Source organism: Barbus barbus (genome assembly GCF_936440315.1).
Source record: "Barbus barbus genome assembly, chromosome: 8".
Lineage (NCBI taxonomy): Eukaryota > Metazoa > Chordata > Actinopteri > Cypriniformes > Cyprinidae > Barbus > Barbus barbus.
The window spans coordinates 33,508,459-33,532,679 of NC_136736.1; the positions used below are offsets into that span (position 1 = coordinate 33,508,459).

General features: G+C 33.3%; 1 protein-coding gene across 3 annotated transcripts in view; it reads right to left on the reverse strand.

The window, feature by feature from the left end:
- Window positions 1-2,927: 2,927 nt before the first annotated feature.
- The window catches only part of LOC306874287 (FERM, ARHGEF and pleckstrin domain-containing protein 1-like), an 80,188-nt gene continuing 58,894 nt past the window's right edge, over window positions 2,928-24,221 (reverse strand). For all 3 annotated transcript variants that reach the window (XM_079424233.1, XM_079424234.1, XM_079424235.1), the window contains 13 exons: window positions 22,329-22,418; window positions 19,013-19,146; window positions 16,949-17,030; window positions 15,560-15,797; window positions 15,174-15,304; window positions 15,019-15,087; window positions 13,963-14,052; window positions 13,397-13,479; window positions 11,926-12,038; window positions 10,531-10,694; window positions 6,852-6,959; window positions 6,623-6,774; window positions 2,928-4,942 (listed from right to left, as the gene is read on the reverse strand). In XM_079424233.1, the coding sequence (XP_079280359.1) occupies window positions 4,861-4,942; window positions 6,623-6,774; window positions 6,852-6,959; window positions 10,531-10,694; window positions 11,926-12,038; window positions 13,397-13,479; window positions 13,963-14,052; window positions 15,019-15,087; window positions 15,174-15,304; window positions 15,560-15,797; window positions 16,949-17,030; window positions 19,013-19,146; window positions 22,329-22,418 (1,536 nt within the window). In that variant the 3' untranslated portion in view covers window positions 2,928-4,860. The remainder of the gene's footprint in view (window positions 4,943-6,622; window positions 6,775-6,851; window positions 6,960-10,530; window positions 10,695-11,925; window positions 12,039-13,396; window positions 13,480-13,962; window positions 14,053-15,018; window positions 15,088-15,173; window positions 15,305-15,559; window positions 15,798-16,948; window positions 17,031-19,012; window positions 19,147-22,328; window positions 22,419-24,221) is intronic.

The following is a 24,221-nucleotide window of genomic DNA, read 5'->3' on the forward strand; positions in this document are numbered from 1 at the left end:
CAGTCAACGCAGCCATCTACCAGGACATTTTAGAGCACTTCATGCTTCCTTCTGCTGACAAGCTTTATGGAGATGCTGATTTAATTTTCCAGCAGGACTTGGCACCTGCCCACACTGCCAAAGGTACCAAAAGCTGGTTCAGTGACCATGGTGTTACTGGAGGAAGATGAGAGACACCAGACCCAACAATACTGATGACCTGAAGGCTGCTATCAAAGCAACCTGGGCTTCCATAACACCTGAGCAGTGCCACAAACTGATCACCTCCATGCCACGCCGCATTGAAGCAGTAATTAAAGCAAAAGGAGCCCCTACCAAGTATTGAGTAAATATATACAGTAAATGAACATACTTTCCAGAAGGCCAACAATTCACTAAAAATGTTTTTTTTTTATTGGTCTTATGAAGTATTCTAATTTGTTGAGAGTGAATTGGTGGGTTTTTGTATCATCACAATTAAAAGAACCAAAGACTTAAACTACTTCAGTCTGTGTGCATTGAATTTATTTAATACACAAGTTTCACAATTTGAGTTGAATTACTGAAATAAATGAACTTTTCCACAACATTCTAATTTATTGAGATGCACCTGTATATCAAAGCTCGCTCATCCCTCAATCATGTCATGATTGCGTAATTTCCTAAGTTGAAAGGCGGAAGTGCTTTGCGACTCTCAGCAGTTTTTGTTCAGTTGACAAACGTGTTTCTTCCTGTCTTTTCCCAAACTCACAGTTTGATCTTTGGATAATGAAAGGATCCATTATATCATACATCCTCGTTTTCCTTATATATGCCCGTGTGTATTTTACTTTCACCTTTAGAACTTTAATACAAATTAAAAAATAAAAACCAATAAAAATACACCATTCTATATGCCTATTATAAAATAACAAATAACAGTTTAAATATATTTAAAAAAACCTGAAAACCAGTTAACACCGTGGAACCAAATAGGCCTAAAAAATATAAAACGTTAATTAGCAAAACGAATAAGAAAGTTGGTGGCACGGCATACACATTGAAATAAAATAAATTACACAAAGTTTTAAAAAAGTAGAAATCGGGAAACATTGTGTAGAACCGAATAAGGAACGAATATATATATATATATATATATCTCAAAATCAACTTAGACAAATGGCAAAAGTCAAGTCTTTTAAAAATCCATTTCCATTTAAAAATGTATTTAGTTTCGAAACTAAATCTTCCCATCGTCTTGTCTGTCTCTCCTCACTCTGTTTGTCGGTCAGGGATGCAGTTCAATGGAACTAAGGACCAACGACATGAACATTTGTCGTGATGTAATTTTGCCTTTAAACAAAGATTATTGAGAGTGTTTACACCACTCATGACCTCAACATTTGACCTTGTGACCTGTGAACCCCCCCAAAAAAATATTCAATTACACTTTCATCATCAGACATGTTTCGGACAGGAGATATTTAGTTTGGTATGTGAGAAAAATGGTTTCTTAAATAAGTCATACGTATTTAGTGGGTGATGTAAGATAATAAATAATGTTTAAATGCTTATTTCTGTTGACAATGAGATTATGTTTTATTTCCTTGCATATGAGTGACAAATGTATGAAAGTCTAAGGCCTAGAAGCTGAAGTTTCCTACAACTTTTTTTTTTCTACTGTATGAAAATGGCTGTGCTCAACGTGCCCGGGACGGGTCAGCGCGTCTACAGTGAGATCTACCGCGTGGACCAGAAGATGCTGGACTTTCTGGACGAGTTTGAAGAACGTCCAAAGAAACGCACCAAGATCAAGCTGGAGGTGCAGAACGGTGAAGGAGAAAACACACTGAAGCCTGGAAGCATCTACATATGTTGGTTTCTGGAGCCACTCGGGTTCATATGACCGTTATGATACGAACGGTGATCACGGACTCAAATATTGTGCGTAATGGATATCCATGAGAAGTGGTGGCTGGTGGTAATTTGTTATTATTTTTTTTAAATATTAGCCATTAATATTAATGTGTTTCAGAGATGCAGGCCATGTACTAAAGTTATCCACACGAGGGAGCCACAGGATAGCAAATCCTTTAAGATCTCAGTTTAAAGATTTAAAAGGTTCAATAAATTGACATAGTAAAGAATTGCATATAAAGTCATTGTTGACCAGCCGCCACTGTTCACGAGCCGTAAGTAATGACTGAACAGGTACTCCTTACCAGAGTCAAAAATCAACATCTGACCACACCGCTCACATCAATTTACCAAATAAATAACCAATTACATATAATCTGAAATATGCAATCAGGTTCCAAAAATTAAGTACTTGTAATTAGATTACTTTATTTTATAATACTCGTAATCAGACTACAATTACTAATTTTTTTTAATTGCATTGATTTTTTAAAAACATTTTGTTAATGACAAGAGGCAAAAATTAGGTAATGTATTTAGGTAGTTTGTTAGATTAATGTGAGAAGTATTTCATATCGCAAAAAAAAAAAAATTACACTTACACTCCAGTATCTGATCATTTGGTTTTATTTGGTACTGAAACCCCTTTTTTAATTTATTGACACTCAAGTTCATTTTGGACTTTTTAATGCTGTCAGATGGTATATTAATGTTGTGGTATATAAATACTGTATATAGTTACCATAAACTATGTTCACGGTAAATTAATAAGTAAATATTTTAAGGCTTGAAGAAGATTCAGCTGTAAAAGGAAAGAGAACAGTCTTATATATACTGTAGATAGGACTCTTGAATAAATGTGTAGTGCACTATAGCAAAACACTCCAGTGCTGTATATCTAGATATCAGGTGTATTTATACAAGTGCTGTAGAAGTGTTTATTATTATGAGTTTTCTAAACTGCACTCTACAATGAAATCATTCACTCAGAATGTTCTCATTTGTGTTGCTTTCTTTTGTTTTATGTAAATGACGACAAATGCAGCACATCTGTATATATATGGATTTATTCTGAACATATTCACGCACTGTCAAACATACATTTCTTTCAACATATAATCCATATTGTGATTTTTAATATATATTTATGAATTAAGAAAGAATTAAAATGGTCCAAATGCTTAAAAAATGATTAAAGAGAATAATTTTGGCACTCAAGCAGTTCGACAAAAGGCAGCCGGCTTCCTTTTTTTTTTTTTTTTTTTTTTTCTTGCAGCATGACAGAATAATGGCTAACTATGAGGGACTGTGTACTGATCCCTCACAGAACTAGTGTGTGGAGCGCTTCACAGTTAGTATCAAAACTTGTATAAAAATGACATCCTACAAAAGAAAGGTTTGAGAGTGGTACAAACGCTTGAAGGCAGCGTGTGCCGCACATCTCAGGCCTAAAACATTACAAATCCAGCTTGTGCATAGACGCGGTCTACGGGACGACCAGGTCATTTCACCCCAAAAACTATTTGCATAAAAAATTAAAACGGTAAGTGTGAAAAATGAAACCTTATTTTGCCCCAAAACAACCTTTTTTTTTTTTTTTTTTTTTTTAAGAAATATTTTTTTTCCTTATGACATTATCATGACAATTTTGTTTCTCTATTTTTTTATTTTATTTTAATACAGTAATGAAAATCATAGACAGTATTGTTGTAATTAAAATCGGAAAGAAAATGATAATACCATTATGTAAACTAACAATTGTACTATATATTTTTGAATGACAATAAGGAAATCTCAGGACAAATTGTAATAAAAAAAAAAAAAAAAAACTAAAATTTTATGGTTCTAAAAATACCCTATTTTTCATGAAAAAAAAAAATATTCTTCAAAAAACACACGTGTTGTTTTGGTGCAAAATAACATTTCGCCCAAAAATTTGTAAAGTAAAACATTATTTTGCAGCAAAACAATAAGCTTATTTTCAGGAGAAATACGTTTTTTTATTACCATTATTTTGATATTGTCATGCTATTTTTTTCTAATACAGTAATGATAATCATACAGTTTCCTTTTATTATTACTAAAATCAGAATAAATGTAATCCTGCACAACAAATAATACCATTATGTAAACTAAAATTTTTACTATTCATTGTTTTGCATTAAAATAATGAAAATTTCATGGCAAACTGTCATGAAAATGCCAAAAAAAGTCCAAAAATAACCTATTTTTTAATGAATGAAAAATAATAAAATAAAAAAAAAATTCCCTATAACTTTTGGGGTGAAAAATAACCTGCACTTCTTTTCCCAGGTTTTTTTTGTATCACTGAGATGTAGACAGAAAGCGAAACATCAGACCAGAAGTCAGTAATAAAAACAGTCCAGAGATGAACATCTGACTGACAGCGTTTACAGGCATCGGGCCTCATTCATGAAACACCAGCAGAACAAATTCATACGTAAACCGTTCATAAAACCTTTCTCAGGATAAACCCTCGCATTCAATTCCAGAAAACCAGTCTCACGTGCACCGTAGCATCCAATAAAGCATTCATAAAGCACTCTCACATACAAATCAATAAAACATCCATAACAACAAACCATCGCATTCAACTTAACCATTGCATTTAATTCAATAAACCATTCCTGAAAGCATTCTTGTCAATTTGATGCATGTTTTACACAAATTAGCTCGTGTTTCATGAAGGAGGACTGTAGTTTACTAACGAGGATATCGTGTCTTTGCACATCGAAAGGAGCTGTAGATCTGGAAGTGTTTGGCTTTGACCTGATGTTGTGATGATAGTGTGTGTGTGTTTCTGGCACTGACCTCCAGCTCAACCCTTCAAAGCCTTCTCAATTTTTCAATAAAGTGAAACGACGATATAGCACATAAAAAACTTCCATAAGAACCGTGTTAAAGTGTGTAGAGAGGACCTGATTGAGAACCTGACGTGTGTGTGTGTGTTCAGGCTGTCTTTGGTCAGTAGATGTGTGGCTCTTTGCGGCTCAGACAGCGGATGTGACTGGATGAGCAGGTGGCGCTGCGGATCACCTCCATCCACCTACAACACAACAAACACATCCATAATAAAGTCATTTAATTACAGAAACATGATGCAAAAACTTGTACGAGTGGAACATTTCTTGCAACATTTTGCAGTTTTACTTGTATTTTTAAATAGTACTTTTCAGTAAATAGTGTGTGTATATATATATAGATATATATAGATATCAAGTATCTTTAATAAAGTATTTTTTGACAGGTAACAGCACAAAAAATAACTAAAATGAAGTATAACATTGTGTTACAGAAACATTATAAAATAAATAAAAATATACAATGTTTAAATAAAAGAAATTAAAATATTAGATTATATATATACATTTTATTTTGTATTATGTTTCTGTACAAAATATGCTATACTTTAGAACTACTTTTCTGTAAATAATATTTTTTGTAGCAAGTTATACATAAACATACTCAAATATCTAAAAGTATAATATTGTGTTACCGAAACAACACAAAGGAAATATTTATATACATTTAACAAATTATTCAAATACTTTTATCTATTTAACTAATACAATTAATTAACTACTTAAATATTAGTTATTAAATAAAATATTAGTTAAATATACAGTGCTGCTTGAAAGTTTGTGAACCCCTTGCAGAATCTGAGAAAATGTGAGTGATGTTAACAAAATAAGAGAGATCATACAAAATGCATGTTCTTTTATTTAGTACTGTCCTGATTAAGATATTTGACATAAAATATGTTTACATTTAGTCCACAAGACGAAAAAAAAAAAAAAAAAAAAGTCCCTTGTTTGTTTTGAACAGTTAAACTGCCTGCTGTTCTTCAGAAAAATCCTCCATGTCTTGCAGATTCTTCAGTTTTCCAGCATCTTCTGCATATTTGAACCCTTTCAGCAGTGACTGTATGATTTTGAGATCCATCTTTTCACACTGAGGACAATTGAGGGATTCAAACACTACTATTAAAAAAGGTTCAAACATTCACTGATGCTCCAGAAGGAAACATGATGCATTAAGAGCTGGGGGGTGAAAACTTTTGAACAGGATGAAGATTTTTCTTATTTTGTAGAAATATATGTATTTTTTTCCATTTAGTTCTGCCCTTCGGAAGCAACGGAAGATACCTGCATGTTTCCCGGAAGACAAATTAAGTAAAACTTTTTTAATAGTTGTGTTTGAATCCCTCAATTGTCCTCAGTGTGAAAAGATGGATCTCAAAATCATACAGTCACTGCTGAAAGGGTTCAAATGTGCAGAAGATACTGGAAATTGAAGAATCTGCAAGATATGGAGGATTTTTCTGAAGAACAGCAGGCAGTTTAACTGTTCAGAACAAACAAGGGACTGAACAAGAGATCATCGTAGATCATCCAGGTAACCACACACAATATTAAGAACCAAGGGTTCACAAACTTTTGAATGGGGTTATTTTTTAATAATTTCAGCTTTTTTTGTTTTGTTTTGTGGACTAATTATAAACATCTTATGTAAAATATCTTACTCAGGACAGTACTAAATGAAAAAGAACATGCATTTTGTATGATCTCTCTTATTTTGTTAAAATCACATTTTCACAGATTCTGCAAGGGGTTCACAAACTTTCAAGCAGCACTGTATATATTTATATATTGGTATTGTAGAGCTTTCTATTCTGAACACCGAGCTTGCATGAGTATTTAGGTTTGAGTTGGTTGCAGTACTATACCTCTCAAAGGTGTACTCGCTCTCGGATCTGAAATAGTAGACGTGTGATTTGAAATGGAGCTTGAAGACGTAGTCTTTGTGGATGTTCTCAGACTCTGAGGGAATGGTGACGGAGTATCCCAGCAGAGGAAGGCTGGCCAGAGGATACTCGTCCTGCAAAGAGACTTTGACATTAAACACGGCCAAACACAGCGCTGTCACACCACTGTCCTTCTGTGATCACTTCTGACCTGGTGTGATTTGTAGAAGAACAGACTGAAGTTGGTGAAGACCACCCATAACTTCTGCCAGCCGTTGCTGTTCTTGAACTTTCTCAGCAGATTCCCAGACAGCTGATTCTGAAGAATAAAGACAAAAACCATCAGAAAACAGACTTCAGATACAACCAGGGTCCAAAATTAACACCACCGATATTATTAATATATTTATTTACTCTGAAGTACAGATTAAGTCCCTAACTAAATAAACTAAAAATAACAAATAAAAATAATTATAGAATTACACTACAAAAAAAATACAAAAACAAAATGACTAAAACTTTACAATAAGATTACAATCTCATTAGTTAATGCATTAACTAGTATCAACTAACAGTGCATTTGTTAATCTTGGATTTATTCATTTTTGTTAACATTAAAGATAAAAATACAAATATTCAGTGTTAGTTCATGTTAGCGTAGGTCCATTAAATATTATTAGCAAATAATATTAAAATTGAAATAATATTTGATTTTAATAATGCTTTAGTAAATGTTGGAATTAACTACATTAAAATTAACACATGTTTTGGAAGTATTTTTCATTGTTAATTGATGTTAACAAATAGCTTATTGCATTAAATGAAAGTAATATAAAAATAAAATCTTGTCACAAAAACTATAATGGTATAACAATAATACTATTATTTTATTACTAATTCCTAATACTTAGCATTTAGTAATGCAATATATTTCATTTACTAACATCACTGATGTCTTATACTGTGATTTAAATCATGCATCACATTAAAATAAGTTTAAATCACAACAGATCACAAAATATTCACAAACAAAACAATATTAAATAGCAGGCAATTTTTCCTCAGTGTTATACATTTTGGACCTTGGGTGTGATGAGACTGACAGCACAAAGTGTCATGCTAGTCAAAGATACTTGAACTTATATTCAGATCTGAATAGAAAAAGGGTCTATTTATTACAGGACGTTCTTGCATTACATTTTTTAATGTCGGGTCTATGCACGTGTGCATCAGAGAATATAGCATGCTGCATTTTTAAGATGTAATGTCACGTTAAATCCAGTTTAACTCCATTCTAACTGGTTTTAAATGAACGCCCCTCGACTCCTCTTTAACCAGTGGGTTAAAACAGATATGCATGGTCACATTTGTGCTGTTAGTGAACAACTGGAGCAAACAAACACACTCAACAACATTCAAAGAGAGAAAGACACTGAACTGAAACAGCATCGCAGCCCAAAGTACAGCCAGCGTTCAGAGGACACCACAAACAGCTGCTCATGTATTATGTTTGTACAGTATATGTGCAGAACAGAAGAAAGCTGAATTATCCACAGGTTATTCAGCTAGTGGTGATAATATAAACACAAAACAAATATCCACCTGAACACATTATTGATGGCTTGACGTTTCAGCCAATAAGCAGTAGGAATGTCAAATTCATTTGAAGCAGTGTTATTTCAGTATTTATGTACTGCTTTTATTTATATATTTTCAGTTTTCATTTTATGTTTGTAATTTGGTTATATGCAAAGTATTGTTATTATATAATACATCATATTATTAAATAAATATAATTATTATTATTATTTTTTAATCTTGCAGCTACTTTTTGTGCTTTTGTCTTTTTAACATTTATTGTATTGATCGTCAAGAAATATTTCTATTTAAATTAAATTTCTTATTTCAGTTTTAGTAATTTAAGTACCTTAATTTAAACGGATTTCATTTCAAATATTTCAAGGCATTTAAGTCATTTATAATTTTCATTTAAGTGCATTAAGTTTTTATTTTTATAGAATATTTGTATTTTGGTTTTATTTTTGCTTTCTTTCTACCACTGATAATTATTTTGAATAGTTTTAGTTAACAATAATAACTTATAAGATCCTTTGATAAGACTGAGCTCTTCTCCTACATGGGATTTTTATTGTGTTTAATAGCCAGTTTATAAAACAAAAGCAAACACCAAATCACTAAATCCAATCCAATGGAGCTCCAGGCTCTTCTGGAACAGCTTCCATTGAACTTTAACATCTGCTCAACGAACGCTAGCAAATCATGGTGAGTGAAATGGTCCGTGTTTTACCTCTCTACTCCTGCAGGTTTCACTAAAGCAGAGGCTTTGGACACGATACCAACACACCAGAGAGAGAGACACGGGCCCCTGGGCCCTGAGCGGGGCCGCAGTGGGAGCCTCTGACAGACTGACTGGACTAGGGTCCTCTAAGACAGAGCCGGACAGAGACACAAACACAGAGAGAGACATAAGACAGACAGGAGGAGAAAGAAACGATACGGACACAGCCTGATGAACAGGAACCTGGATGTTCAAGACTCATTCAGTCAAGACGACAAAAACACTTCTTATTGAGTTTAATGAATCAGTCTTTACAGTAAAAACATCTGAAAATCCTTAAAACAAGACTCGAGAAACAAGTTAGATATTCAAAAGTTTGAGGCCAGTATTATTTTCTTTTAAAGAAAGTAATACTTTAATTCAGCAAATATTAATTAAGTTGCTCAGAAGTGGCAGTAAAGACATTTATAATGTTACAAAAGATTCCTATTTCAAATAAATCCTGTTCTTTTGAACTTTTTATTCATTAAAAATGGCTGATGAATAAATTGGATCATGCTTTCCACAAAAATATTGAACTGTTTTCAACACTGCTAATAATCAGAAATGTTTGTTGAGCAGTAAATCAGTATATTAGAGTGATTTCTGAAGATCATGTGACACTGAAGACTGCAGTAATGATGCTGGAAATACAGCTGCGCATCACAGAAATAAATTACAGTTTAACAGATATTCACATAGAAAAGGGCTATTTTAAATTGTAATAATATTTCACAATTTTTACAGCATTTTTAATCAAATAAACGCTGCTTTGGTGAGCGGAAGAGACTTCTTTTAAAAACCGACCCAAAAACCTTTGAATGGTAATGTTTATATGGGTCAAAGACAAGTCGTCTCATTTTGGTGTCTGCATGAAATTAAATTTACAAAAGTGATTATATAGATGATATATAAATGATTTTATCGTGATTTTATAAATGTCAATTTTTGCAAAATAATTTATGCAAAAAATGAAAATTACTTATTCTGATCGGTACTTATTAAAATATATAAAAGAATAAGTGATACTACATTTTATAATATTTTAAATAATTAAAAATCTGCTGAGGAATGGGTGAAACCTAGTCATTTGAAGGATAATGGCAAAGACTTGAGTTCATTAGTATTTACTGTGATTCTTAAATAGAGTCTATTATTATCATCGAATGATTCTTGCTCTTCTCAAAGAAAAATGTATCTTGTATAAAGGATTTCTAGATATTTTAACTGGATAATTAAGAACAGGATTTTCTGCAGTGAATGAAATTTCTGTCATTATTAATTCACAATCACTTCTACGTGATTATTTTCACGTTCAAGTTTAATACTTTCAGCTGCCAATAAAATCCTCTGCTTCATTTACTTCCAGATTTAAAACTATGAAAAAGTCGAATGGTGCACAAATTCCTTGTGGGACCAATTACGAGTGACGCCTTGAAAACAGTGGAAGTTCCCCGAGGAGGAGGAGAGAGAGAAAGAGAGGAAGGTTAAACACAGACAGACACAGAGACGGAGCTGTGGAGCTCTGGAGCGGGACGCTGCGCTGCGGTACCTCTAAAGCTACGCTAAAATCCACCATGGACACGCTGGTGTTGCGATGCCAGCACACGTGAACCGTGGTATTACCACGGTGAGGCGTCTGCCGCTCCAGAGACGTCCGCGAGGCGTTCAGGTCGTCTTCTGACTCCTGGTCGGCGCTAGATTCCTCAGGGGATTCTGGGAAATGTGGGAATAGCAGCCATTTAAACAAGTAAACAAAGGAAGGTGGTGATATCTAGAGGTTATGTGTTTTTGTACCAGATGTACCATGGTAAAATCAGCCTTCCAGGTGCTGCAGAGTTTCAAGTTAATACACAGGGGTACATAAATATGGTAAACATAGCATATAATATTACTGTGTGATCACTTCACTGTATTCAAAGTACCTTCAAGAATACCACGGTAGTACCATGTCTGAAAAACTATATATTTTTCATAAATTTGTTTATACCATGTTTTTGTACCATGGTACAAACTACCATGATACTTATGTTTTTTTAATATATATATATATAAATTACATAAAATAATTTATGATATTAGCATTAATAATAATTGTATTAATATTACAACACAATCCTTATAATAATTATAAAAAAATAATAATTAAATGTAAAAAAAATAATATTAATAAAATGAAAAATTTACAAAATAATATATAAAATTACACATATATATATATATATATATATATACAATAATACAAAATAAAGAAAAAAATTAATTGTATATGATCTGACACTATTACATAAATATTAACAAATATAATAGTTAGACAAGTAAAAGAAATATTATATTCTAAGTATTTTGTATTTTAAATATATATATATATATATATATATAGTTATTTAATTACTTTACATATTAATAAATGTAAAATAAACAAGTACATAAATAAGTTAACTAATTAATAAATGAACAAACATTTCATAGACAATTACAACAATCAATATAAAGCAGGTAGACATTGTCCTTTTAAGTAAGAAAAGTTTTCATGAGACACAAAGACAGCGAACAAAAACCCTGTCAATACTTTGAAATGGGATACGAGTTCATGCATCAGGTCAGGAGAGAGAAGAGACAGCAAACAGTCAAATCACAATGACAACAAACTCCCCGTCTAGACGAAGAGATTCAGTAGATGTGAATAAAGCAGAAGAAAAAGAGCCTGTGTGTGAATCAGACTGACGTGAAGAGCATCAGCTGGAGGACTGCAGGACTGGAAACCTGTGAAACATGATGCTGAGATCCAGTGCAAACACACAGTGACCAGAAACTCCAGTCTTACGCAGAACATATGCATGCCGATGCATTAGACAGCAAAACATCAAAGCGCCATTCATCTAAACATATATTTCTGTCAGATCAGTAAATCAGCTGTAGCAGTAGTTAACATGAGAAAACTCACTGCTGTCAGTGAAGCTGCTGGACAGGATCTCAGCCGAGGAGCCGTTGCATTTGTCCGCCAGCTCAATGGCCATCTTGATGTCCTCCACCCACTTCTCCATCTCAGACGCCGAGCTGCGGAGGGAACGAGAGGACACTAGTAATGCAGCTACTGTCAGTCAGAGCACTACAGACAGTGATACGAGGATTTCACCACTTTACTTTCATTTTAACAACATTTTAGTTATTAGGCACAGTGCAATATAGATTCAGAAATATTTACTAAAGTAAAGTGTAAAATAAACACTTACATTACATAACACTACTAATAATATGAGTATCAATAATAATCACTATTATTAATATATTATATTAAATAATAATTATTATTACTTAAAACCAAACTTTTTTCTTCTTCATTATGCATTATTGTAAACAAAATATTTGTTAAAATTAGTTTATTATTATTATTATTACTGCTATTACTGGTAGTAGTATTTTTTTTATTTAAAATGAATAATAATATTGTTGTTATATGTATGTAGCAGTTATTACATAATAAAAATGAGAAGATAAGAGGGAAAATGTTTAGTTTTTAATAATAATTATTATTAGTAGTAGTAGTAGTAGAAGTATATTTAATAATGTGATGCATGTTAATAGTGCTAATAATAATTAATTATGATTATGTTTTCTAGAATTATTAATGATGATTTCTGTTGTTATTATATTTAAATAATAACAATAATAATAATAATGATGATGATAATAATAATAATAATAATAATACTCACAATTATTTTGTTTATAAAAAGAAAAAGAAAATTATAAACAATTGTGAAATTAGTTTATTATTATTATTATCATTATATAATAATTATTACATATAATAATAATAATAATAATAACAATATTATTCATATTAAAATTATTATTCATATTAAATATAAAAACACTACTACTAGTAGTAGCAGTAATAGTAATAATAATTATTATTACTACTACTATTAAAAAAAGAAGCAACATTTAGCCATTATTCATGGCTTTAATTGTGGTCTGTCCAGTCAGAACCTCATTTAAAATCCTGTAATATTCCTGTGTTTTTTCTGCTGTACGGATCTGCTCTAATCTTATTTCAGTAAATGCATTTGAAACAGATTTCTATAATGTTGCAATATAATGCATTTGATCACAGAACAACAACACTTCATAACTCTTTACAATCTACTGATACCGAACGTGATTTACTCAGAACTGTATTCGCTAATTTACATAATGAAGAAAGACAACTGCTCGTCAGGATATATTTCATCTTTCACTTGCAGACTGAACATGCCTTTGACGTGAACCGATTTCCACAGAAAAAACTAGTCTTACAAGAAAACAACAAGGAAAGAGGACGGCAAGGACACTGACGAGCATAAAGCCAGCCGTCCATCTAATAATTAACCAGTTAAACCCTGAACAGGTTAATTAGTGAGCATGTTAATTACCTGGCAGCCACGACGACGGACTGTCTCTGTCCAAACAGAGTGAAGGAATGAGGGACGCCCCACTCGTCCTCGCTCTCACGGATCTACACAAACACATTAACCCATTGGTTACAAACACTCATATTTCACCTCCAAGCCAAAAGAAGAAACATTTTTGCATACAATAATCATCACTGATGTTATTTTGGCCCTCGATTCTCCTGCACCGAGGTCTGAACAAAAGCGTTCATTATTTTTCAATTAAAACCTCATCAAGATTGCAATTCAGCATCTGAATGCTGCATGTTTCTGGATAATTACATTTACATGCAATATGTAATTTAGTGGGACGCGCCGGAGCTGTGGCCCGCAGAACAATGGAGCGCCTGTTTGTGTGAATGTGCAATTAGTAACTGGAGACGGAGGCGGCAGGAACACGGCCAAAACAAACAGAGCGCATGCAGCAAAACACAGGCTGTGCTGCTGTACTGAATGCTACTGTCAGTGAAGGGAGTATTATAATATACAGAGCTGAAAAAAACATCACTGTTTATGTTGTGGTCAAAAATGAATCAAATATTACCCACCGTCATGCCGTACAGAGGAAGCTGGCCGTGCACTTTGAACTGATTGGAGGCCGTCATCCCTCGACTCGTGTACATCAGAACATCATTGAACTGCAAACAGATTCAAGAGGAGAAAGAAATATATTAGTGTTCATTGTTTTCTCTCTCCTTAAACTATCAAGAAAGATGATTCACTTAAACTGGTACTCCAAGGCACTTCAAAAAATACCATAGTATTACTATAGCAGGGGTCCAAAAACATGGTAATATCATGGTACATTTTGGTCAATACTTAGAAAACCGTACTGTGGTAATAATAAAATAGAAAAGATAAAATAAAACTTAAATAATATGAAATAAAACAAAACATAAAAACAAAAATACTAAATAAATAAAATAAAACAAAAATAAAATAGACAATACGAAAATTAAACATTAAAGTAATACATTTAAAAATAAAACAAAACAAAATTGTAACAAAAAATAAAATAATCTAAAAAGAATGCATTTAAAATAAAACAATAAAACAACATTAATTAAAAAGTTAAATAGAACAAAAATAATACATTTAAAAATAAAATAAAACATTCATAGAATTAAAAAGTCAAACAAAATATTTTAATACATAGAAAATTTAACAAAATAAAACAAAAGATTAAATTAAAAAACAAAATAATAAATGATCAAATAAAATATCAATAAAGAAAAAAATCAAGTAAAACAAAATAAATGATCAAATAAAACATTAACGTAAAATAAATCAAATAAAACAAATAAAGCAAAACAAAATAATAAATTATCAAAAATATAAATAAATGAGCAATAAATGATTGTTTTTTATTATTAAATTAAACAAACATATAATAAATGATCCAATACAACATAAATAAAATATTTAAAAAATAAATAAATTGGTAACACTGAAGTACTTTTTTACTATTCATACAGCAATCAAACCAAAACAGTACTTATAATAAAGGATGCTGCAAGTCTGAAAAGATCATAATTCTAACTAACCATCTGGCTGTAACAGATGTCTACTACTATGTAACTAGTATAAGAGTTATCTTCTCTTACCAGGAAGAACATTCTCTGCTGTAAACCTTTTCCAGAGAGTTTGCTGAGACAACCAAGCCTGATAAACTCCTGCCAAAACAGACACAACCAGATCACACCAGAACATTTCTAACAAACTCGTTCAGCTTTCTGATTTCAAGCCCATCAGAACTGACCCGTCCAGGAATGGCAAGACTGTCGATGCCAGAGAGGTCTTTCTTGAGCTCGAGAAGCTTCTGGAAGTTCTCCATCTTGATGAGGGTGCCATGCAGCTGCACGACCATCTCAGAAATATCCGCAAGCGCAGCTGGAACAGACGAGAAGCATCCTGAGAACATCCCTTACACCTTTACTCACCTTTAAACCAAGCCAAACCACCAAACCTGTCCATAACCTTCCCCATATCCCACCTCAATTGCAGCAGAAGTGCTTTGCAATACGGGTAACACTTTATTTTAAGGTGTCCTTGTTATACACGTTACGTGTAATTACTATTTTAATAAGAATTCATTCTGAATCAGAAACAGAGGCCGAAGGCTAAAGCGGCCGTGGGACGGCGTACCTCGCGAGTCTCTGAAGTCCTCGTGTGTCGGTGGGTAGTGTTTGCACAGGCGCTCCAGGATCTGCTTGTAGTGCATGAGACGGTGCAGCGGCCGCAGGAAGAAGATGTTGAGGGGCAGGTAACACACCTTCTGCAGCTCGAAGTCTCGACACAGACCCTCCAGCCTCCGGGACGAGCGACACATGTGCTCCAGCTCCAGCAGCGCCTCCGAATGCTTCTGAAGATGAGCCGTGAGCAGCTGAGGAAACAAAACCAGTCACTCAGATGAGATAATCTACAATAATACTACAGTATGGCATTACCATCATCACACCATGGCCAAAACCACATTACTTTCCTATACCATGATACTGGGTCTGATAGTCTAAGAATGCCATCGTACTTCCATGATACAAATAAACCAAATGGTATTTTGATAATACTTTAGGCGTAACGTATTACAAGTAAATTGAGTTATGTAATCAGATTACTTTTTCAAGTAACTAGTAAAGTAATGCATTACAGTAAAATATCGGAGTTACTTTTTCAAATAAGTAATGCCAATTATTTTGTTTTCTAACAGCTCTTGTGTTGCCATGCTGAGAAAAATCTGCAGTAAGTGCAGAGGCGTTGTGTGCAATGTGTAAATACAATGGTTCCTGTAGTTCTAGACTAAATATGAACATGCATTTACTCATCTCACTTGCACAAAAACAGATTTAGCATTCCTCAAAATGAATAAAAACTGAAATGGAAACTCAGAATATGATGCAAACCTGCAATAGTTACATATGTTGAATTTACATTTCCTTCAGCCTGAGGCTTATTTCACTTTTGGTGTGAAAGGGCTTTTACATAAATATAAAAAAAATATAACATTGTAATATTAAAAACAGAGAAGAAAGCCCAACCCAGATGAGAAAAAGTAATGCAAAAGTAACAATGCATTACTTAGCATAAAGAGTAACTAAGTAATGCAATTAGTAAAACTCATTATTGTAATGCATTACATTTAAAAGTAACTTTCTCCAACACGGAGTACTTTTTGAAAACACCATGAACAGTAATCATATAGTCATCATTGCAAAGTATCTGATATCATGTTTCTGGTACTATGATAATACCATAGTAATCTTTTCATTTCTTGCACACCATTGGCATCCTACATGTTTATTGTGTTTATGTGGTTTATTTTCAGGTCTGGCTTATGGCACAGTATTACATCACCTCAAACATTTATACTATTATTATTATTTTTTTTTTATGTCTTCAAACATTTGGACGACAATTTTTGCCCCATTTTATATCCCATTTCATATTCCCATTTTATGTCTTATAGAAAAAACATTGTCCAAAACTAATACCTCAGTGAAATCAAGGAGGATCAAAGAAAGATCTAGATGTTCTGACCTTCAAACCCTGGATATTCTTCAGCATGACGTCTCCGACGCGCTGGTAGTCTCCTTTGATGTGTGCGTTAGATCTACCTTCCCTGGGAACAACAAACAAAATTAACAATCATTCAATTAATATATTCAGTATTTTATAAATATATATTACATTTATTTTAGTCATTACATTAAATTTAATATATATTAAATTAATATATTTTAATTGTATATTTTTAATTAGATTTAATTACAAAATTATATAATAAATTATGTAATAATTTAATATGAACATATTTCCTTTTTTTTTATTGATTGGACTCACTTTCTAAGGAAATGACACGTTCACTTAATCATTCACATACTCTGATGTTATGAATGCAATGCTAATAGTGATGTTAAAAAAAATATTTTGTGCATTTTAACAAATTGTGGCATTTAAAAAAATATATATATACTTTACAGTAACAAACATGCTAAAATACTACAAATCCCCCTAATACCAATGAGCTGTATTTCTGCCAAAATATTTAACTTGTAACAATAATAAAACTGCAGTCACCAGCGTCATTAAATCAAAACAATCTGACAGCAACAAAATGCCAACATCACGTTTCTTGCATTTGGATTTGATCCTAACAAAAATCTATCATAGGTCTTTAGAAGACTTTGAATATTGTGCACAAGTCATAATGATTACATTTTTGAGATTTTTTCCCCCCTTTTTGGAACCTTTACTTCCACTGAATGTGCATCTTGCACATTCTGCTAAACATCTCCATTTCTGTTCAACAGAAGAAAGTCAGTCATATATGTGTGAACTTCATGCGAGTAAACGAGTTTGAATTTTGGGTGCACTGAAGTGCTTGTGTACTGAAGTGCTTGTGTCATCCAGCAGATGTCTCTGGTGTACATCGATGCACACAGACTTTCTGAGCTCCTCAACATCAATGAAGCGTCATCTGTCACGCTACTGAGCCGTTCCCCGCTCCTCACCGAGAGCCACCGCACACTAAAACTTCCATTTATCATCCTGTCCTTTAACACAGGTCCAACCCACAAAGCAGCATTAAACATTACAGCTGCGCCGGCGGAGCTCCATCAGTTACTCTCTGACTCTGAACACATTATACTGCAGGAGCGGAGAACATGTTTAGAGTCTGTTCTGAGCAGCATTTCTAAAGACTTAAGCACTAACAAAGATGAGCTGTGTCTTATGGCACTATATTCAATTGGCTAATATGGATTTACAAAAAATGAATGGATGGATTTATATATAATATATGATACATATAAAACGATAAGTATTATAGAAATGATCTTAAAACATCTTTATTTCTAGAAAAAATCTAGTATATATAAAATGTCAAATATTTAATGCATAATGCATCTTTGATCAAATTAAAAAACAATCATTAAATAAAAAAATCATTCTCACAAATAATGTGTGTGCATGAATAATGAAAATTATATACATTACAAATATATTTTATAATATATTAATATTTTAATATTTAATAAAAACATAAATAGACATGTTTATATTTATTTAATTTACAACTGAAATAATACACTGGTCTATCTGGTGTCTAGCAAAACATAATTTGTGAAGCCTTTCAACTAAACAAGACTTGCTAGTTATGCTAGTTAAACCTCTTATGCAGCCTGAAGGCAGACAACAGAAAACCAGCATCAAACCATGCAGTGTTATGAACATGAAGGGCGTTTTAGGACCAAAATGCAGCAGAAAAAGTGTTTAACTTTCACTAAAATAATGTCATGACATTTTCTGCATGCAAAATATATTTTCCTATTTTTTTCATTTGATTTTGCGATTAAATATGGCCTGGGCATGTTCTTGACAGATGCACTTTTATATAACGACAGGTATTTCAGTCGTGTGAGCTTAATGTCATGTAACAGCTAACTAGATCTGATGCAATGCAATTGTTATTTGACTAGCAAATGAAAAGGCATCAAACGGCTTATTAAAATACTGAATGACAGATCAAGGTGTGTGTCTGTTATGGTTGGAGCAGTTTGTACACATTCCAATATAACAAACACATTTATCTGATATACACACCACTGAGCCAGACGCTGCTCCACGTCCTTCAGGAACGTCTCGTGGAATTTATACACTGGTTCAAAATTGGCAAATATGAGATTCCTCAAGGAGTCCGGCATGGCTTCGTCCTTCCCAATGGACTTCTGAAAGGACTGAAAACATACAGGGAAAGTAGAAAAACATAAGACATTTTCATAGAACTCATGCTCTGGATGAGTTGTAGAGGAAGCTTTGAATACGTCTAGCTCATCAAACTCTTCTTCAAAATCAGTTTTCCATGATATGAGCCTTTAAACGGTCTACAGTAAAACAACACAGGAACACAACAAAGGAACACATCAATCGCTTCCCTATCATCGCATCAAACATGAAATCCCACACTGTAAAACCATTTGACTTCTTCATACAGATCCGAACATGAAGAGATCAGCAGTGTGATGACTATCTCAAACAGACTGTGTGACGTGATGACAGAAGAATCCACGAATAAAGACTCTTTGTCTCTTCATTCTCAGGTTCTGGATACTACAAAACATCCACTGTGCACCCTTACAAAAAAAATATTCTACATGATATATAACAGGCAACCATCTAGCAACATGATGGAAATTATGCAGAACACCCTAGCAACCACCCAAAAAACCTTAGCAACCATCCAAAAGCCTAATAACCACCTAGCAGCCAAACAAAAATCTAACAACCACCTAGCAACCAACCAAAAATTCTAACAACCACCTAGCAACCAACCAAAAACCCTAACAACCACCTAGCAACCAACCAAAAATTCTAACAACCACCTAGCAACCAACCAAAAACCTTAACAACCACTTGACAACTTGTCAACAATTAACCCGAACACCCTAGAAACCGATTATTAACACCCTAGCAACCATCCAAAAACCCTAAACACCTAGCAACCAACCAAAAACCCTAACAACCACCTAGCAACCAACCAAAACCCCTAGCAACCATCTGACAACTTGTCAACAATTAACCCGAAAACCCTAGAAACTGCTTATTGACACCCTAGCAACCATCCAAAAACCCTAAAAAACACCTAGCAACCAACCAAAAACACTAAAAACCACCTAGCAACCATCCAAAAACCCTAACAACCACCTAACAACAAACCAGAAAAATATCTTTGTACTCTTTTAAACTAAAGTCGCGGTTATCTCATGTTGCAGACTCTAGTATTTTGTTGTTGTTGTTCTGTCTTTAGTTTTGTTTTCTACTGTGAAACAAAGGCCCAGGCCAGTACTGCCACCTTGTGGAGAAACAGATTAGTGCAAAACAAATTCAGTGCACATGTGCGACCTGTGTGTACAAAGTATGTGCCATTACACAAAAATCAGGTGTTGTGTGTGCAGTCCTTGCGTACTTTTCTGGTGACAAAATTTGCATCACGTACACCGTACGCAGACCCTCACATACTCGTAAAAGTATACTTTGGCCTGAATTGTGCCTCTTCGCTCACTAGTAGTGCAGATGGCTGTGAGGAGATCTCTATGGTGTTTAAACTGTTGAACAGATGCAGCTGTAATAACGCGCACAGTCCGGGCGGGTGTGGCGGTCTGGGATCCAAACAGCAGCTTCAGATCCACAAGCCAAAAGGAAATATTTATGAGACATGTAAACGTGTCGCCCTGCTGCTTCTTTCCACTACCTTGTAAGACATCAAAGAGATGCATTACAAAGCAGACGTACAGACAGGAGGAGCCAAGCAGTGAAGGAACAACAACTACACCACTTTATTATGTTTGGTGTAAATGTTTCTCCTTAACCTCCAGAAAAAATAGATATAAACATCAAAATGTTCAAAAACGTGACTTCATAGCCAACAACAAAATTTTGGTCAAAAACACTACAATATTTAAGGATTTAACTGCATGGAGAATTACAAGTAACTAGAACCCTGCACGGCTTCAAATGTAGGCCTTAGCCCGGCCCTGGCCCGAGACGCTCAGGCCCCAGCCCGGCCCGTGTCTGACAGCTTATCAGAATTACCGGCCCAAGTCCGACCCGAGCCAGTCTTTTTCCCCCTTCTCCCAAAACAGCTTATACTACTTTTTCGGCTATTAAAATAGTTAAATTTTGTATGTAATGTCAAAATTATTATATTTTGTTTCGTTTTTTTATGAAGTTAATTTAGAGAAACGTTTGGAGCATTTTTGTTCATTAAATGGTAATGTTTTTGTTAAAGTAACGACCAAGCGGCGAGCGGCAGACAGTGAGCTGATCATAGCCTAGGTTTGATCAATTTAGCCTTCTCATATCACGACTTGCCTAAAATAATATCTATAGATATACTAAAACAGGTCAAGTATATAACAATGTTTAAACGTTAAACCTGCGCTATAATAATAATGTGCGCTAGCCTATATCTAAGTTTGTGCGGCGAGTGGAAGCTAAAGCGCGCTCTGCAGGACATGGAGGCACCAGACCAAACTATTTTTTTTTGTGTGAAAACAACTTAAAATAGCCTACGACATATTTTTTTTTCCTGATAAAGGTAAGAGTAATACATCATTCGGATCTGTAAGGCTCTACTTTTATTTGTGTGCACTCAATATCAACAAAACGTGCTTTTAGAAAACAAAAACAAACAAACATGATGCGCTTTCTGCCGTCTTGAACAGGAGCGCTTCACAAAAATGAACCGAAGCTGAGCGAATACATACCTCACAGACATGATAAATGCATCTATAGAAAGCATTAAACAAAAACTCTTTTATTATAATCTTAATCATAATCCATAAAGATGCATTTCTCTCTAAAGGCACGTCTAATGAGGAGACGCGAGTGAGGATCAGCAGCTTCATCCTTGCGACACAGACTCAGAAAACATTAGTTTATTAGTAAATAATTCAAATATCTCCTTACTATTTCCCGCGGACACATTCATGGTTATTATGTTTGCTGGGGCTTTTGAGCAAGCTTTACCCTATTGTGTGCATTTGAACGCAGAACTCTGAATTCTGACGTGAAAATTGGCCCAAAGCCCGGCCCTAGGGGTGTAAAAAAGTTGGGGCCGAAGTGCAGGGCTCTACAAGGAACTAACTAGCAACAATCCAGAACACCCTATTAACTGTTTAATATCCTAGAAACCTACCAAACAAACAAAAAAATAAAAACCCTTAGTAACAACATAGCAACTATTCAGAACACCCTAGGAACTGCTTATTACAACAGAGCAACCAAACAAAAAATCTTAGAAACCAAACAAAAACCTTAGCAACCACTTGACAACATGTTATGGTTTTGGTAGCAACCTCCTGGCAACAATGATCCAGAACAGGGTAAAATCAGGGACAGCCCTGATTGAGAGCCTTACCACAGTAATGACCTCCAGATCCTTCAGATACGTCCTCTCTGTGGTCAGGAGCTCTTTGGCGATGAAGTACGCTTTATCAGTCGGGAACCTCTGTGAGTGGAAGAAAGGAAACATTAAATGAAAATTAAATTAAATTAAAGAAATTTAAAAATGAAATACTGTTGGGCAATGATTAATCATATCCATAAAAGATTTTGTGTGCATATATGCGTGTACTGTATATATTTATTATGTATATGAATACACATGCATGTATACATTTAAGAAAAATATGTTATGTTTATATATTAAATATATTTATATACAAGATAAATTATATGAATATAAATATAAACATGCAAATACATGTAAATACTTTCAAAATATATACTGTATGTGTGTGTCTTATATATATATATATATATATATATATATATATATATATATATATAAATATAAACAGTACACACGTATATTATATAAACAAAAACTTGCCCAGCACTAAAATTACGAGGACACAATTAAATAAATTCACAAACAAATAACAGGAGATATTTCTATACTTTTAGAGATGCATTTAAAGCATTTAAAATCAATTAAATATATTTATATTTATGAAGTTTTTTTGTTGATAAAAATGGGTCAGACACATAAACATCAAGGGACATTTTAGTCCAATAAAATGCTCTGTTGAACCAAATACCAACAACTGTAGAAAATCACCAGACAACATCTATGACAAAACCAAACTTCCTCTCCCACACACAGCGATGTCTCAGTGAAGTAAAAGTCTCACTGTTCACTCCGCCGCTACACAAGCTGCCCTAAATAGACTGGAATTTGGGTTGAGTTTATCTAGGTCTCCTATTCTGAGACGTCCACAGAGACACTTGACCAAAACGCAGTGACACTTCTAATGATAAAACTCTTTTAACGCAGCCCTTCCGCTTCTCACCGTAACATTAATTTGTCTAGAGTGCCTTCAATTCAAGCACAATGTAATTTAAAGAGGAAAATTAGCCGAGGGTCCTTGAAATCTTCTGCTGAGGAGATGATTGTGGTGTTCTTGAGCTACAGTTAAAGAGGTTGAATTGGCTGACAAAAACAATTAGGCCACAACAATTGAAACTTAAGTATTTATCAGCAACAAAAGACCTAACTAGTCATAACCATTATATTGGTCAGGCATATAAATTACTTAATATTTGGTCATTCTGAGTGATTTTTCAGTATATGATGAGTAAAATAAAGCTATTAATTTAATTTAAATGTTTTTGCACATGACAATGGAAGTATTTATTTATTTGTTTGTTCATTTATTCGTTCACTGCCACATCAGCAGCAAAGGCTAAATTGAATAAATTAAAAATAATAACAAAAAACTAAATAAATGAAAAATAGGACTGTCAAATGATTAATCGTGATATATTTAAGAAAAATATGCTATATTTATATATAAATGATATATAATACAAATATATAAATATAAAATATATTTTTTAAATATATACATGCATGTGTGCGTACTTATATATAATAAATATACACAGTACATACACATATTATTATAAACACACATTTAATTGGGGTGCAATTAATCATTTGACAGTCCTAATAAAAATTATATACTTGATCAAATTTTTTTTTTTATAATATATTCTAATAAACAAAAACATATTTATGTAAACATAAAAAAATATTTTGTTTTTATAAAACTGTATACTGAAATATTAATATTATTAATTTATAAAATAAAAATTGTAACGAGTTAATAAATAAATAAATACTATATGTAAGCTATTTCACATTCATGATTTTAAACTAAACCCTTCTCTCTAGATGTCAGCATTAAAGGGATAGGTCACCCAAAAATGTTGACGGCAGCCATTGACTTCATAGTTATTTTTCATTCTA